Source organism: Vulpes vulpes, chromosome 12 (assembly GCF_048418805.1).
Source record: "Vulpes vulpes isolate BD-2025 chromosome 12, VulVul3, whole genome shotgun sequence".
Classification (NCBI taxonomy): domain Eukaryota; kingdom Metazoa; phylum Chordata; class Mammalia; order Carnivora; family Canidae; genus Vulpes; species Vulpes vulpes.
The window spans coordinates 143,457,686-143,473,682 of record NC_132791.1 but is presented as its reverse complement, the minus strand read 5'-3'; the positions used below and the strand labels follow the sequence as shown (position 1 = coordinate 143,473,682).

The 15,997-nt window shown below is 47.8% G+C and overlaps 1 protein-coding gene across 2 annotated transcripts in view; it reads left to right on the top strand.

Annotated features, from left to right (window-relative positions):
* Positions 1–15,505, top strand: part of NT5M (5',3'-nucleotidase, mitochondrial) — a 41,867-nt gene extending 26,362 nt beyond the window's left edge. Inside the window, exons 4-5 of one of the 2 annotated variants that reach the window (XM_026005645.2) lie at positions 8,663–8,795; positions 10,553–15,505. In XM_026005645.2, coding sequence (XP_025861430.2) covers positions 8,663–8,795; positions 10,553–10,695 — 276 coding nt within the window. In that variant the 3' untranslated portion in view covers positions 10,696–15,505. The remainder of the gene's footprint in view (positions 1–8,662; positions 8,796–10,552) is intronic. The other variant, XM_026005646.2, reaches the window with a different exon arrangement.
* Positions 15,506–15,997: the final 492 nt, after the last annotated feature.

Sequence of the window (15,997 nt, the reverse complement as noted above, 5' to 3'; positions counted from 1 at the left end):
CTCCCTCTGCCTGTGTCTCTGCCTCTCTCTCTCTCTCTCTCTCTCTCTCTCTCTCTGTGTGTGTGTGTGACTATCATAAATAAATAAAAATTAAAAAAAAAAAGAAAAGAGTAAAGATTTCAAATTAATGATCTAAGCTTGTACCTTAGGAAACTAGAAAAAGAAGAGCAAATTAAATCCAATGTGAGGGAAAAAAAAAAGAAAAAAAATCCAATGTGAGGGACCCCTGGGTGGCGCAGCGGTTTAGCACCTGCCTTTGGCCCAGGGCGCGATCCTGGAGACCCGGGATCGAATCCCACGTCGGGCTCCCGTTGCATGGAGCCTGCTTCTCCCTCTGCCTATGTCTCTGCTTCTCTCTCTCTCTCTCTCTCTCTCTGTGTGACTATCATAAATAAAAATTTTTAAAAAATAAAATAAATCCAATGTGAGCAGAAGAAAATTAATAGTAAAAATTAAAACAAAACTCAATAAAATAAACAGGAAATCAATAGAGATAATCAATGAAACCAATAGATGGTCCTTTGAAAAATGCAATAAAATCAATGAACACTAGGCAGGTTAACTAAGGAAAAAGAAGAAAAATTACTAATATTAGAAATGAAAGAGGGGACATCATTACAGATTCTATGGATATTAAAAGAATAATGAAGGAATACTATGGGGGTAGTGGGGGCTCAGGGAGGCAAATGTGTTATGTTATTGTGTCAATTAACTCATTTAAAGTTTAAAAAAATACTACAATTTTATGTCCATAAATTTGATAACCTAGATGTGAGAACAGTTCCTTGACACAATCTGCCAAACTATCACAAGAAGAAATAAACAATCTTAAAAAAAATTAAATTAAATTTGCCAATGTGTAATATAACACCCAGTGCTCGTCTCGTCATGTGCCCTCCTAGAAACAGTCTGAAGAGACATGTACCTATTAGAGAAACTGAATCAATAATTTATAACCTTTCAAAAAGAAAGTACCAGGCCCAAGTGGGTTCACTAGTGAATTTTACCAAATATGTAAGAAAAAAATTTAAAGAGGAAATTATACCAATTCCTTACAGTCTCTCTCAGAAGATAGAAGGAATATGCAGCTCATTCTGTGAGGCCAGCATTACTCTAATGTCAAAACCAGACAAAGACATCATAAGAAAAGAAGACCATAAACCAGTATATCTGAGACACCTGGGTGGTTCAGGGGTTGAACATCTGCTTTTGGCTCAGGTAATGATCCTGGAGTCCTGGGATTGAGTCCCACATCAGGCTCCCAGCAAGGAGCCTGCCTTTCCCTCTGCCCGTGTTTCTACCTCTCTGTGTGTGTGTCTCATGAATAAATAAATAAAACCTTAAAAAAAAAACAGTATCTCCCATAAACAGAAGGTAAAATCCTCAACAGAATAGCAAGTCAAATCTTACAGTATCTAAGGAGAATTATACACTAAGATCAAATGAGATTTATCCCAGATGTGGAAGGCTGCACATGTGATCATTCTAAAATCAATTAACATAATCCACCACATCATCTGGCTAAAGATGAAAATCACATGATCATATCAATAAATGCAGAAACAACATTTGATAAAATCTAGTACACATTCATGATAAAAAAAAAAACAACTCTCAGCAAACTAAGAATAGAGAGCTTAGCCAACTTGTTAAAGAACATCTACCAATAATAACACACAGCTTCCATCATAACTAATGGTGAGTAACTAGAAGCTTTCTCACCAAGATCAGGAACAAGACAGAGATGTCCCCTCTCACTGCTTCTTTTTAACTTTGTATTGGAAGTCCTGGCTAATGAAATAAGAAAAGGAAATAAAAGGTGTACAGATTGAGAAAGAAGAAATAAAACTGCCTCTGTTCACTGATGGCATGATCATCTGTGTAGAAAATCTAAAAGAGCAAAACAAAGGAAACAACCTCCCCACCTCCTTGAATTAATAGACAGTTATAACAAGGTTGCAGGATACAGGTTAATATGCAATACTCTAATCTCTTTTCTTTTTTTTTTAAAGGATTTCTTTTTTTTTTAATTTTTATTTATTTATGATAGTCACACAGAGAGAAAGAGAGAGGCAGAGACACAGGCTGAGGGAGAAGCAGGCTCCATGCACCGGGAGCCCGATGTGGGATTCGATCCCGGGTCTCCAGGATCACACCCTGGGCCAAAGGCAGGCGCCAAACCGCTGCGCCACCCAGGGATCCCTCTAATCTCTTTTCTATATGCCAGAAATGAACAAATAGAATTGGAAATTTTAAAAATGCCATTTTCAGTAACCTCCCTGACAGAAGTACTTAGATATGAACTAACAAAATACATGGAAGATCTATATGAGGAAAACTATAAATCTCTGATGAAAGAAATCAAAGAACTAAATAAATGGAGAGTTATTTCATATTCATGGATAGGAAGACTCAATATTGTCAGGATATCAACTTTTCCCAACTTGATCTATAGATTTGATGCAAATCAAATCAGAATCTAAGTCAGTTATTTTGTGGATTTTGACAAACTGATTCTAAAGTTTGTATGGAGAGGCGAAAGACGTAGAACAGCCAACATAATATTTAAGAAGAATGAAGTTAGTGGACTGATGTTACCCATTTTTAAGACTTACTATAAAGCTATAGGAGTCAAGACAAAATGGTATTGGTGGAAGAATAGATAGATCGGTGGAGCAGGATAGAGAGCCCAGAACCAGACCAACATAAATGTAGTCAATTGATTTTTTGCCAGAGGAGCAAAGGCAATGTGATGGTGCAAAGATAGCCTTTTTGGCAAATGGTGCTGGAACAACTGGACCTCCACGTGCCAGAAAAAAAGAATCTAGACACAGACTTTCCACACTTCACAAAAATTAGAATAAATCAGAGTTCTAAATGTAGAACTTAAAACTATAAAACTCTTAGGATATAAATAATACAGGAGGAAATCTAAATGACCTTAGATATGATGACTTTTTAGATACAACACCAAAGGAACAATTCACGAAAGAAATAATCGAGAAGCTGAGCTTCATTAAAATGAAAACTTCTGCTTTGCAAAATATGATGTCAAGAGAATGAGAAGACAAGTCATAGACTGGGAGAAAATATTTGCAAAAGACAACTGATAGGGGACAGTTATATACGATATGCAAAGCATCCTGAAAACTCAACAATAAGATAATGGACAGCCTGAAGAAAAAATGATCTTAAGACCTAAACAGTCACCTTATCAAAGAGGATTTACAGATGGCAAATAAGCACATGAAAGGGTGTTCAATATCCTGTGTCATTAGGGAATTGAAATTAAAACAACGAGATACTACTCTGCACCTATTAGAATGGCCAAAATCCAATACACTGACAACAGCATATACTGGAGAGGATGTGGAACAATAGGAATTGCTGGTGAGAATATAAAATGGTACACCACTTGGGAAGATAGTTTGCTATATCCCCACAAAACTAAATCTACTCTTAACTCTATGATCTGCTAATCGCACTCCTTGGTATTTATCCAAATGAGTGGAAAACGTATGTCCACTCAAAACCTGGTACACAGATGTGTATAGAAGTGTTATCCAAAAAAAAAAAAAAAGAAGTGTTATCCATGATAGCCAAGATTTGGAAGCAACCAAGATACCCTACATAGTTAAATAAACTGTGGTACACCCAGGTAGTGAAAATTTTTCACTACTAAAAAAGAAATGAACTATCAAGCCATTAAAAGACATAGAGAAACCTGTTTATTACTAAGTGATAGAAGCCAACCTGAAGAAGGTACAATACTGTATAATTCCAATTTTGTGACATTCTGGAAAAGGCAAAATTATGGAGGTAAAAAGATCAGTGGTTTCCAGAGATTAGTGGGGAGGGAGGGATTAATAAATGGAGAGCAAAGTATTTTCAGGTCCTTGAAGTTATTCATGGTAGATGCATGTCATACATCTGTCCAAACCCATAGAATTTACAATACCAAGAGTGAAACCTCATGTAAATTAAGGACTTTGGGTGATTACGATGCATTGATGTAGGTTCCTTGAGTGTAACAAGTGCCCCACTCTGTTGTTGGATGTCAATGATGGGGAAAGTTGTGCACATTTGGAGACAGGGATTATATGGGAACTCTCTGTACTTTGTTCTCAATTTTGCTGTGAACCTAAAAAATAAAGTAAATTTAAAAAATAGTGTTCCTTTGTGCCCCTTTCAGTCAACCCCTTTCCCTCTCCCCTCCCTCTCTGGGGGTTGTTGGTATCAGTGAACGACTGATATGTTGTTTATTCCTATACTCTTGCTTTTTACACAATGTCATATAGTATGGTCTCATACAGTTTGTGTCTGGCTTTCATTTAGAGGCGTCATATATTCCTTGCTGAATATAATTCTGTATGGCTGTATCATCATGTTTATTCATTTGCCAGTTGATGGACATTTGGGGAGGTGTTTCCAGCTTTTGGCTTTTGTGAATAAAGTTCCTATAGACATTCATGTCCACATCTTTGGGTGGACATGTGCTTTCATTTCTCTAGGGGAGATAGCAAGAGTGGGATTGACTGGTTTGTATGATGGGTGTATGTTTAACTTTTAAAGTAACTGTCAGACGGTTTTTAAGAGTGGCTATCCCATCTTGCATTCCTACCAGCAGTGTATGATATGTCCAGTTGCTTCTCAGTCTTTTTTTTAAGGATTTTATTTATTTATTCATGAGAGATACACGGAGAGAGGCAGAGACCTAGGCAGAGGGAGAAGCAGGCTCCCTCTGGGGAGCCCAATGTGGGACTTGATCCTGGGACTCTGGGATCACGACCTGGGCCAAAGGCAGACGCTCAACTGCTGAGCCACCCAGGCGTCCCCAGTTGCTTCTCAGTCTTGTGTGCACTCAGTATTGTCAATCTTTTAAATTTCAGCTGTCTTAGTAGGTTCCTCGTGATAACTCATTGTGGTTTTGATTTGTGTTTCCCTAATGACTAATGATGCTGAGCATCTCTTATGTGCTTATTTGTCCTCTGTATGCCTTCTTTGAGAAAGCGTTCATGTTTTTGACTGATTTTTCATTGGGATATTTGTCTTTGAGTTGGGAAAAATCTTTATTCTAGATACAAGTCCTTTATCAGTTAATGCTCATTTTAACATTTTCTCCCAGCCTATGACTTGTCTTTTCATTTTCTTAACTGTAGTTTTTGAAGAGCAGCATTTATAATTTGGGGTTTTATATGTAGGTTATGATCCATTTTGAGTTAATTTTTATATGTGTAGGAGTTAAAAATAGAAGGATTTTTTCTTTTTCTTTCTTTTTCTTCTTCCTCTTTTTTTTTTTTAATCCATGGGTACCCAGATATTCCTCTGTTGAGAAGCCTACCCTTTCTATGTTGAATTACCTTGGTACCTTTGGGTATGTTTCCTAAATATACTCTGTTCCTTTGATCTAAACATCTGTCTTTATGTGAATACCACTCTGTCTCAGTTACTATAGTTGATAGTGCCTCTTGGAAACAGTGTGAATTCTCCAGCTTTATTCTTTATTTAGCAAATTGTCAGGGCACCTGAGTGGCTTAGTTGGCTAAGCATCTGACTTGGTTCCAGCTCAGGTCATGATCTCAGAGTTGTGGGATGGAGCCCCATGTGGGGCTCTGCACTCAAGGAGGATCTTCTGGAGATTATGTCCCTCTTCCTCTCCCTCTTCCTGTCCCTCTGCTCCTCCCCCTGCTCATGCTCTCTTTCTCTCTCTCAAACAAATAAAATCTTTTAAAACATAAATGTTTAATGGTGGTGAAGTGTGAATAACATAGAATTTACCATCTGAACTATTTGTAAATGTATAGCCAACCTGTTTCATATTTTTGGTGCTATTATAAAGCATTTCTTTCATTTCAACATCCAAGTGTATAGAAATGCAAGTGATTTTTGTGTATTGACCTTGTATCCTGCTATTTTGCTACAATTATTTGTTCTAGTAGCTTTTTATATGTAATTTGGGACCATTAAAGTTTAATAACATTTATTGAGTACTTACTATGTGTCAGGCATTACTCTGTGCTACATAGATTTAATGTAATCACATCAACAACACCATGAAGACAGTCTTAGAAGGTTGAGTGGTTTGTTTGAGGTCCTGCAGCTTGGACACACAGAGCCATAGGAGAGGAGAGATAAGACAAACAGCTGGAAGTCTTCGTCCAGCTGTCTGTACTGAGCACTCTCTGTGTGCCAGGCACTGTGCTAAGGCTTTTATGTACATTTTCCCATTTGATCCCCAGAGGAGTCCCATGAGGTAATACTGTCACCCCATTTTACTGTGGATGGCCTGGGTAACTTGCTGAGGACCCTCCCTGAGCAGCATGGCCTGTTTAGGGGAAGTGACCACAGCTGGTCACGGCTTGCACTTGGGAGGGCCCATGGCAGCGGGCACAGCGTGCGGGCTCTGGAAGTGCAGACCCAGTGCCACTTGCTGAATCTCTCTGAGCCTCAGTTTGTCTGTCTGTACAGAGTCTGTTCGCCACCATGACCCTTTGAAATATGTGCATCTGCAGTCATTTTCCAACATAAAACCAACGTTTGGAGCTGCTCCACTTGTGGTCCACAGAAACACAGAAATTGGATGTGAGTGGAAACTGTCATGGCCATTTGACATGGATGCAGCATTCAAACACGTGATTGGATTTTGTATCTCTATGAAAGATTTTTAAATTTAAATTCAATTTAATTAGCATATAGTATACTGTTAGTTTCAGAGGTAGAGTTTAGTGATTCATCGGTTGTATATAACACTTAGTGCTCATTACATCATGTGGCCTCCTTAATGCCCGTCACCCAGTCACCCCATCCCTTCACCCTCCTCCCCTCCAGTGACCCTAAGTTCCTTTCCTAGTGTTGAGTCTCTTATGAGTCTGTTTTTGTCTTATTTTATTTTTCCCTCCCATTCCCCCATGTTCATCTGTTTTGTATCTTAAATTCCACATATGAGTGAGATCATCTGGTATTTGTCTTTCTCTCACTGACTTATTTCACTTAGTATAATACCTTCCAGTTCCATCCATGTCGATGCAAATGGCAAGATTTCATTCTTTTTGATGGCTGAGTAAAATTCTGTTGTGTGTGTGTATATATATATACACCACATTTTCTTTATACATTCATGTCGATGGACATCTGGGCTCTTTCCATAGTCTGGCTATTGTGGACATTGCTGCTATAAACATTGGGATTCAGGTGCCCCTTTGAATCACTATGTTTGTATCAATACCTAGTAGTGCAATTGCTGGGTCATAGGGGAGCTCTGTTTTTAGCTTTCTGAGGAAACTTCATACTGTTTTCCCGAGTGGCTGTACCAGTTTGCATTCCCACCAACAGTGCAGGAGGGTTCCTCTTTCTCTGCATCCTTACCAACATTTCTTGTTTCCTGACTTGTTAATTTTAGCCACTGTGACTGGTGTGATGTGGTATGTCCTTGTAGTTTTCATTTGCATTTCCCTGATGCTGAGTGATATAGAGCATTTTTTCATGTGTCTTTCGGCCATCTGTATGTCTTCTTTGCAGAAAAGAACTTATCAAACAACACCCAAAAAAACAAAAATGCGGTCGAGAAATGGGTAGAAGATATGGATTTCATATCTTACAGACAAAGGGGTCCACAATAAATTGGAAATTAAGAAAACAACCAGTCCTTTGCCGTAGACAGTTTGTGAAACTAAGCTCTCCTGGATGCCTGGCGGACTTAGAACAAATAGAATCTCTCCACCATGGCCTGTGAGGCCCGAGGGGACCTGGCCTGCCCCCTGCCTCTGTCTTTCCTCCTGCTCCCCTCTACTCTGCACTCCAGTCACTCAGATAAACACCAAAGTGTGTTCCTGCCCAACACAGCTTGCATTCATTGCTCCCTCTGTGTGGAGCCTTCTAGACCTTTAATATCCAGGCTCTGTGGTGTCATGCCGGGCCAGTTACAGACATCCCTTCTCAGAGAGGCTTTCCTTCCCTGACCTCTAGCAGAGCTCCTTGTTTTATTACTACGGAACCCTTGATGCACCTGAACCTGCTTGTCTCTCTGTGTGCTGTGTCTCCTCCATTTAGAATGTGGATTGCATGAGATTGTCTCTCCTACACATTCCTAGTGGATGGTCAGAAGACACTAGTTGAATAACAGACTGAATGCAGAGAATATTGTCTGCTTCATCAGCTGTTTGAGGCTTAGATGAGGCTATGGGTGATGAGTGTCTGTGGAGTAGGTAAGCTGGGAACATTAGTCCCCCACCACTCCTGCCTTTGCACTACACAGCACTGCACAAAGGCCAGGGGCCCTGCAGACTTGTGCTCAGTGGCAGTTTCTCATGTGTCATCTAATTACTTGTTTCAATGCACCTTTGAGCTCTGTCCCCCCTCACCTCTGTCCCTAGAGCCCAACAGAGTCATGCATGCAGGGGAAACATAGGAGACATTCCTGGCATGACTGTTGGGTTGTGTAGACCAGGCATGGACAAGTGGTGGGCTGTGCAGGACTGGAGCTATGGGGGACATGGACACAACTGACTGTGTGTCTGACTATGTGTTTTCCCTGCTGCCAGTGGGATCATCACATCTTTTAGATGGCAGCCTTTCTTCCTGGAGAAAGCCTGGCTGTGTGCCTGCTGTGTCTGTGCCCAGGTCTGATGGCACTCTCTTCTCCCTCTACCCGTGTGTGTTCCAGTATGCCTGGGTGGAGAAGCACTTTGGTCCTGACTTTCTGGATCAGATTGTACTGTCCACAGACAAGACCGTGGTCTCTGCTGACCTTCTTATAGACGACCGGCCAGACATCACAGGCAAGTGGCCTGCGGCAGGTGAGGAGTGAGTGTGGAGCTGTGAGCCCCCGGGACAAACCGCACATGGGGCTGGCCTCACAGCCCCTGTCCTGAGTGGTCCCCACTCAATCACCAGCAGTGTATTAGGCCTCCTCCAGCCCAGTGCCGAGCCTCTTCCCTACTGGGGAGACAAGGTTATTCTCAGCATCCAGGCTCAGAAGGGGTGCTGCTGGGAGTCAAGAGAAGCAGGTCCTAGCTCCTGGGGTAACTCACTGGGTGGCCTTGGATGACTCCTTTTATACCTTGAAGCCTTGCCTTGCTTATGTAAAATGAGGTCCAGACTGGTTTCCAGATGTTTGGTTTGAGCAGCAAAGCCATTTTTTCCCCAAGAGCAATTTGGAGTGAACCTACTATGCAAAACAAAAAAGCAAAGCATCATTTCTTTAGTTGAAGGTGGTTTGGGGACTGTATTTATCCCTTTTCCTTATAGGTGACTCCCTGCCAATAAACCCCAACGAACCTTAAACTGGTTTATTTTTCATTTTAAGATTTTATTTTTATCTATTCATGAGAGACCGAGAGAGAGAGAGAGAGAGAGAGAGAGGCAGAGACACAGGCAGAGGGAGAAGCAGCCTCCATGCAGGGAGCCCGACGTGGGACTCGATCCTGGGTCTCCAGGATCACACCCCAGGCTGAAGGCGGCTCTAAACTGCAGGGCCACCTGGGCTGCCCTTAAACTGGTTTAGAAAGGAGAGGAGAAATTTATTAGCACACCCACCTGGGAAAGTGGGGTAGGAAAGCTTTGGGCACGATGAGTCTAGGAGCTTGAACATTGGTCTAAATTCAGTTTATCTCCTGGCTCTGCCTTGGATTATCTCTGTTCACAGGCAGGCTCTGTCCTCTTGGTAGCCATCAGTGGTTTCAGGGTCAAATCCTGTTCCTGGGGATCCCTGGGTGGCTCAGCGGTTTGGCGCCTGCCTTTGGTCCTGGGCGTGATCCTGGAGTCCCGGGATCGAGTCCCAGGTCGGGCTCCCGGCATGGAGCCTGCTTCTCCCTCCTCCTGTGTCTCTGCCTCTCTCTCTCTCTCTCTCTCTGTGTCTATCATGAATAAATAAATAAATCTTAAAAAAACAAAACAGAAACCAAATCCTGTTCCTTTGGACACCTCAGTGGGAGAATACAGAATATTGCTTCCCTAATGGCTTTTGGAGCTGCCTCGGGAAGCACACCCATCTCTGCACTAGTCACAGTGTCCAAAGGGTAGAATTCGTGGGTGTGCCCACCCCTGACCTCCTAAACCACGTGGTTTCACAAGGAGAATCAGGGCACATGGACGGCCTGGTGCTCCGCTCAGCTTCTCTGACCAACCACGGGGATCAGGGAAGAGGCCTGTGCAGGAGGAGCCAGGGAGTCAGGCCATAAGGTGAGGGGCAGGAGCAGCACCAAGTGTGCGTGTGGACACATGGACAGGAAGGAGTCAAGTTTGGGGGGCTCCCGGGGCCCAGGGCCAACAGGCAGTAAGTTCAGGAAGGCAGAGCACGGGGAGGGGAAGGGACAGGGGGTCAGCAGGCTCAGCCTCTGCTGGTGGCCGTGGTGATGATAAGCACAGAAGTCCCCATGTGCTATGCATCCGCCAGGTGCCACCCTGGGTGCTTCCTGTGCGTCATCTGCAGCAAGGTGGCCACCTCCCAGGAGATAGGCCCTTGCGTGGTCACGTCAAGTGAGCTTCTGCCTGAGGACACTCTGGGGCCTTGGGACTCGGGCTCAGGGCTGAAGAGCTGCTTTCCTGCCCACAGGGGCCGAGCCGAACCCCAGCTGGGAGCACATCCTCTTCACAGCCTGCCACAACCGGCACCTGCAGCTGCCGCGCCCCGGCCGCAGGCTGCACTCGTGGGCCGATGACTGGAAGGCCATTCTGGACAGCAAGCGGCCCCGCTGAGCTGGACTGCACTCTGGGCTTCCCCGCGGGGCCCCTGACCTCAGGGTGCCCGGCTCGGAGCCTGGGGGGTGGGGGGCTCCCTCTCAGATGGCCCAGGCCCCCTGCATGTCTCCCTGCTCTCCCAGCCCTGCCAGGCCTTAAACTGGTCTCGGGGCAGGGCTGGCCCGGGGCCCTGGACGAGACACACGGGTGGCTGGGCGGTGCAGGGTTAGGGCTCCAGACCCAAGATGCCGAGGGGCCGGCAGTCCAACTCCATCCCTCAGGGAAGTCCCGCTGTCACCACCGGGTCTGTGACCCCTTGGCCAGGTGCTCCAGGGTGAGGGCTGCGAGCAGGAGCAGGTGGGAGGAGTCCTCACATTCTGGGCTGTGCAGCCCCTTCCCCCCTGTACCCCGAGCGAACACTCCCTGAGCTCCACGGCCCCCTAGGCTCCGTGCAGGGTGCATAGCACGCCACCCTGCCTTGGGCCGGCTCGGAGGTGTCTCGTTCTCCTGTCCCTGGGGCCCTGCTCAGGGCCCCACATTCGGCAGCCTTGAACATTCGGTGAAGGCCTGCAAAATAAATGCGGTTCACGTGTCGCCCGAGGATGTGGCCCCTCTAGCCCCTGCCCGAGATCCTCTGGCGTCTAGCCTCTGGGCACCCAGCTAGCAGCACATCTTGTAAGTACTTGGGTGGCCCCTGCACTGATGAGGGGGGCTGAGGCGGGTGCGACCTCACTGCCCACTTGACCAAGGGTGCAGTGTGTCAAAGGAGGACTAGGCTGAGAGAGGAGCTGGTGGCCAGGTGGCCCCCTGCGTAGGCCCCCCACCACATTGACCGATCCCCCTCACTGCATCCTTCCCACGCATGCCCCCCAGGCCTCCGGCCCCTCCTGCCCTACACAGTTTAGAGCAGGGGCCCCCATTCTCTGCTCCTCTCCCACACCGGGTTCCTAATGAGATCCCGGGAGCTGTGTAAAGGGGGCAGGGTGATGTTATTCTCTTGTATTATTTTTGGCTTCTGTTATCTTTGGCCCAGTGGGAAGCGGCAACGTGAACCCATCATTGCCTCCCTAGGTTTTCTTCAAGGCCCTCCCCCTCTCACTTGCTGTGCCCCCATCACTGCCCTGCAGGGAACCTCTAATAGTCCATTTCTGGGGGTCTCCTGGCTGCCCTCTGTGACTGGCATGCTTGGGCTGCCCCAGAGGGTAGGGCCAAATGGGAGAAAAGGTGAGGGAAAAGTGCCTGAAGCTCAAGCTGGCTATCCAGATGAGCAAGGAAGGACTGTTTGCTTGGTCAAAGGCAGTTTTCCATGGCGCTGCCTGTGTCAGTTTCTGGATCCCTCCAGGTGGGGCCAGGGCTCTGCGGGTTCGTCCTATGAGGAGTGGATTTGGGGGTTGCATGACCTGACCAGGGCAGTGTGGGGGCAAAGGGGGGATCCTGGCCATCCTAGCCTCTGGCTCTGGAGGGAAGTCAGAGCCTGGGGGGCGGGCTCCCCAGCTGCTTCCCAAAGACCCTCAGTCCCTCTATTGCTGCCCAGTCGAGGACACGGCCACTGTCTAAGGGCCAGAAGACCATGTCACCTGCATGGTATGCTTTTCTTCCTAGGCCTGTGTCTTGTGGCCTCCATACCTTGTGGTTGCCAGCCTGGGGTTGCTTGCCCCTGGGCCTTCACACCCTCTCTGAAGAGCCTCCCCTGCCTAGTGGTCATGCATAGATCCCCTAGGATCCCATAGCTTGGGACTGGCACGGCATCGCAGCCTTTGACTTGCTGAGAAGGCTAGGAGCCTCCTCCTGCTGGAGCACCTGCTGCTCTGGTCATGCTGTTGGTGCTAGCTCAAGGCCATGGCAGTGAACCAGACCCAGCCTGGTGCCCTCAAAACAAAAAGCTGCTTCACTCATATCTATCTTGGGGCTTCTTTCTGCTGAGGATGGAAAGTTAATCCCATCAAGTTTTTCTCGGCCACATCTGGTTCCTCCCCAGAGGGTGTCCCAAGCATGGAGTAGGAGGGGGGTGGGGATGTGGGGTGTGTAGATGCAAGGGAGCTCTTCTTCGTGTAGTGATGGCAGCAGTGAAAGGATTCCCCCCTCATCCTCATGCTGGTGTTACTGGACCCATGGGTGCTGGTACCGCTGGGATAGCCTGTTCCCTCAACATTAGCTTTAGGGCCCCACGGATGGTGGACAGGCTACTTCAGCCACAGGAGATAGTTGCTCTGGATGGTGCCCTGCCTGGGGCAGAGAAACTCCTTTGTTCACCTCCTGCAGCCTTTTCCTCCCATGCTCCTGGCCCCTGGTGACCTGCATGGAGCTCTAGGGCCTTGGGCATGAGGAGGGGCATGGGAGGGGAGGCCAGGGCACAGAGCACCCTTTCGGGGACTCCCTCCCTCTTGCATCTGCCAGCCCTTGCTGTCTGCTCCCCACCTGTGGTGGGTCCTGATCCTACACCTGCTCCTCACAGAGCTATGGCAAGGGTGCTGTGCTCCCAGTCTTCCAAAACCTTTCCTTTTAAACTTATGGCCACCGGGAGTTTTAAAGGCCAGTTTAAAAACTCCAAAGCTACAAATTGCTGAATTCATTCTTTATTCATCGAAGATCACTCACCCTGAGGTATAGCACTCACCGCTTCAGCTGCCTAACACGTTTAAAGGAGAAAAAAATAATTGCGGGGGAAAGATTGCTTTAGTCAGTGCTTTGGAATGTGGCCCCACCAGACAAGCCATCCAGAGCTCACTGTAATTACAACCAGCTCTCCAGGATAGGTCTGAGGGCTGCACAAGGGTAAGTGGGGTGGGGCCCTGGCCAGCCTGATGTCCTGGAGAGGTCCCTTCCAGCAGGGGGCATTGACTGAGGTATGGGTAGAAGAAGGTAGAGCCCTTTCAGCTGAGGGGAAGCAGTGCAAAGGCCCTGGGGCTGGAAGTTGTTGCCAAGAAGCAGCCAGTATAGGAGAGAAGAAGCCCCAGAACTGGAAGCTGAAGAGATGGGGGCGGGGGGAGCTGGGAGGTGGAGCCTGGGCAGGTAACCAGCAAGGAGAGGCTGCCTGCCCGCTGACACTCACTCTGCTGTGGGTGCTGTCAATGCCCTCACTGTGCCAGGAGGGAGGGACACCTCAGCAGCGGATGACAGGACAGCATGGCCTTATGATTTTGTGATGGTGGTGGTCGAACGGAACACACACAATTGAAATGAAGGTGATTTTCTTCAAAGCCTGAGAAGCATGTTTTGCTTTAGACCCATTGAGTTGAACTACAGGGCAGGAAGTCCCCCTCCCGGTAGGAGAGCCTGCTTGTCCTGCCCTGAGATGAGGTGGCTTTGGCAGGAGTGGAGATTTACCTCTTTGAAGATACCGGGAATGTTCTGGGTCCTAGGACCAGAACCCCTGGAAGGAGCCATGGGCTCCAGATTAGCTGCGGGTTTCAAGCAAAGAGACTCAGTGTAGTTTCTTTACTCTTTTGAGTCATGGTGTCCCCACTGGGACCCATTCCAATACCACAACCTTAGCAATGATAGTTTCCTTAGTGCTTACCGCATTCCAGGGGTGCTGGGCACGTTCTGTGGCCTCCTAACCACCCTCTTGCGGTCATTCCCACCTGGCTGATGGGGCTGTGGTCTCAGCAGAGTCCGGGGTCCCGACCAAGGCCTTGCCAGGTCAGTGGTGCCACCAGGATTATAGTCCAGGCCACCGTGCTCTGGGGCTTGTGACCAGAGCTCCAATCCAGAGCTTCCTAAGGACTCAGGGGTCCATGGCTAAAGCTGAGTCAGTGCTCAAGGGATGGGCCTCCACGTGAAGGTGAGTGTCCAGGTACTCAGTCTGCGCCACAACTGAGGGCAGGTCAGAAAGGTTCAGGCCAGAACTGTGCATTGCCTAGAAGTCAGAAGAGTTGGCTGAGCCCAAGGAGAGAGAAGGGGGTAGAAGAGGAGGAGGGGGCGACTGGGGGAGGATGAGGAAGCTCACGGACTCCCCTGTGACCAGGAAGAAGGGGGAACGTAGCAGAGAGCATGCACGACACTTGGTACACGAGCTGTTGCTCCCGACTCCCGGCAGACCTGCCATTGAGGCAAAGCCAGGGGTCCTACTGCCCCAGGGAAAGGCAGGCAGGTGTCTAAAATAGGAAGCCCATGGAGGTGATCAAGAAGCAGGCAATGGCCTGCCTAAGTCCCTGCTAGAGAGAAAGTGGCCTGCTGGCGCTGGGATGAGTGACCACAGCTAGAGCGAGGGGAGTGGGGTTCCTGGGAGAGGACCCCTCAAGTGTGTCAGGGGTGAGAGGGATGTAGGAAATTCCAGCAGCAAACCCAGCTGGTTGAGGAGGCCAGTTTCACAAGCAAGGAGCTTCCAAGCAGGTGAGGCCGAGGTGGTCCCCAAGATCCCGACTCTCCCTCTGACAAATAAATGAATGAATTCAGCATCCCTGCATGCCACCTGTGCAGGGGGATGCAGAAGATGGAGGAGGACCCTGGCTAGGAACTCAGGTGGCCACTGAGGAGGGGCAAAGTGGCCCTTGGGCCGAGGGCTGCAGGGGACCACCCAGTCTGGCTGGGCCGAGAACAGAGCCACATTACCCCAAAGCAGGGGCTCGGTAGTACAAGCATGGCCTCAAGTCATGACCTGTGCCCCAAGCAGGAGGCAGCTCCTGGACTCAGATGTCGTCTAGGCAGGGATGGGAACGAGGGAGACCCTCTGAAGAGCAAGAGGTGATATCAGCCCTGCTAGGGAGGGAAGGCTTAGAGTTAAATGCTTCTTGAAAAAGCCTGAGTTGGAGACCAAAGACCATTTTAGGTGGAAAGAGGCTGAGTTAGTTTGTTGACAATTAAAAAAAATATCTGTTAACAAACACACATATCTGCAAATCTGTAGAGTTTTAGCCTAGTATTTGGTTTTCCACAACCTGCCCAGGAAGTGGGGCTTAGAAAGGTTGATCAGCCCTGGGCCACCCAGTGGGCAGAGATGGGCTCTGAGCTCCGCCCCAGAGCCTGCAGGGAAGAGCCTGAGGGAGGCTGGCCATGCATGGGAGGGCCTGGGAACAGGGAGTCTGGAGAGTGGCTTTGCTGCCAGCTTGTCATGGGCCCTCTGCGAAGCCGCTTCTCTCAGCCTGTTTGTAGAGTGGTCAGCTTCCGTGATTGCAGGAGATAGGGCTGCGGGAAATAGGGACATTTATTCCACGGTGTTGCTGCTCCCTGGAGGAAGCTGACTTGCTCTGTGAAACAAGGTGGTGAAATCCGTGGTGGGGAACCCCCACTGGGATCCCACATGTGGGCTCTGGAGGATCTGATGGGAACCAGGGGCACTTGTCCCAGCTTGGCCACCAGGTGGCAGCACAGCCCACTC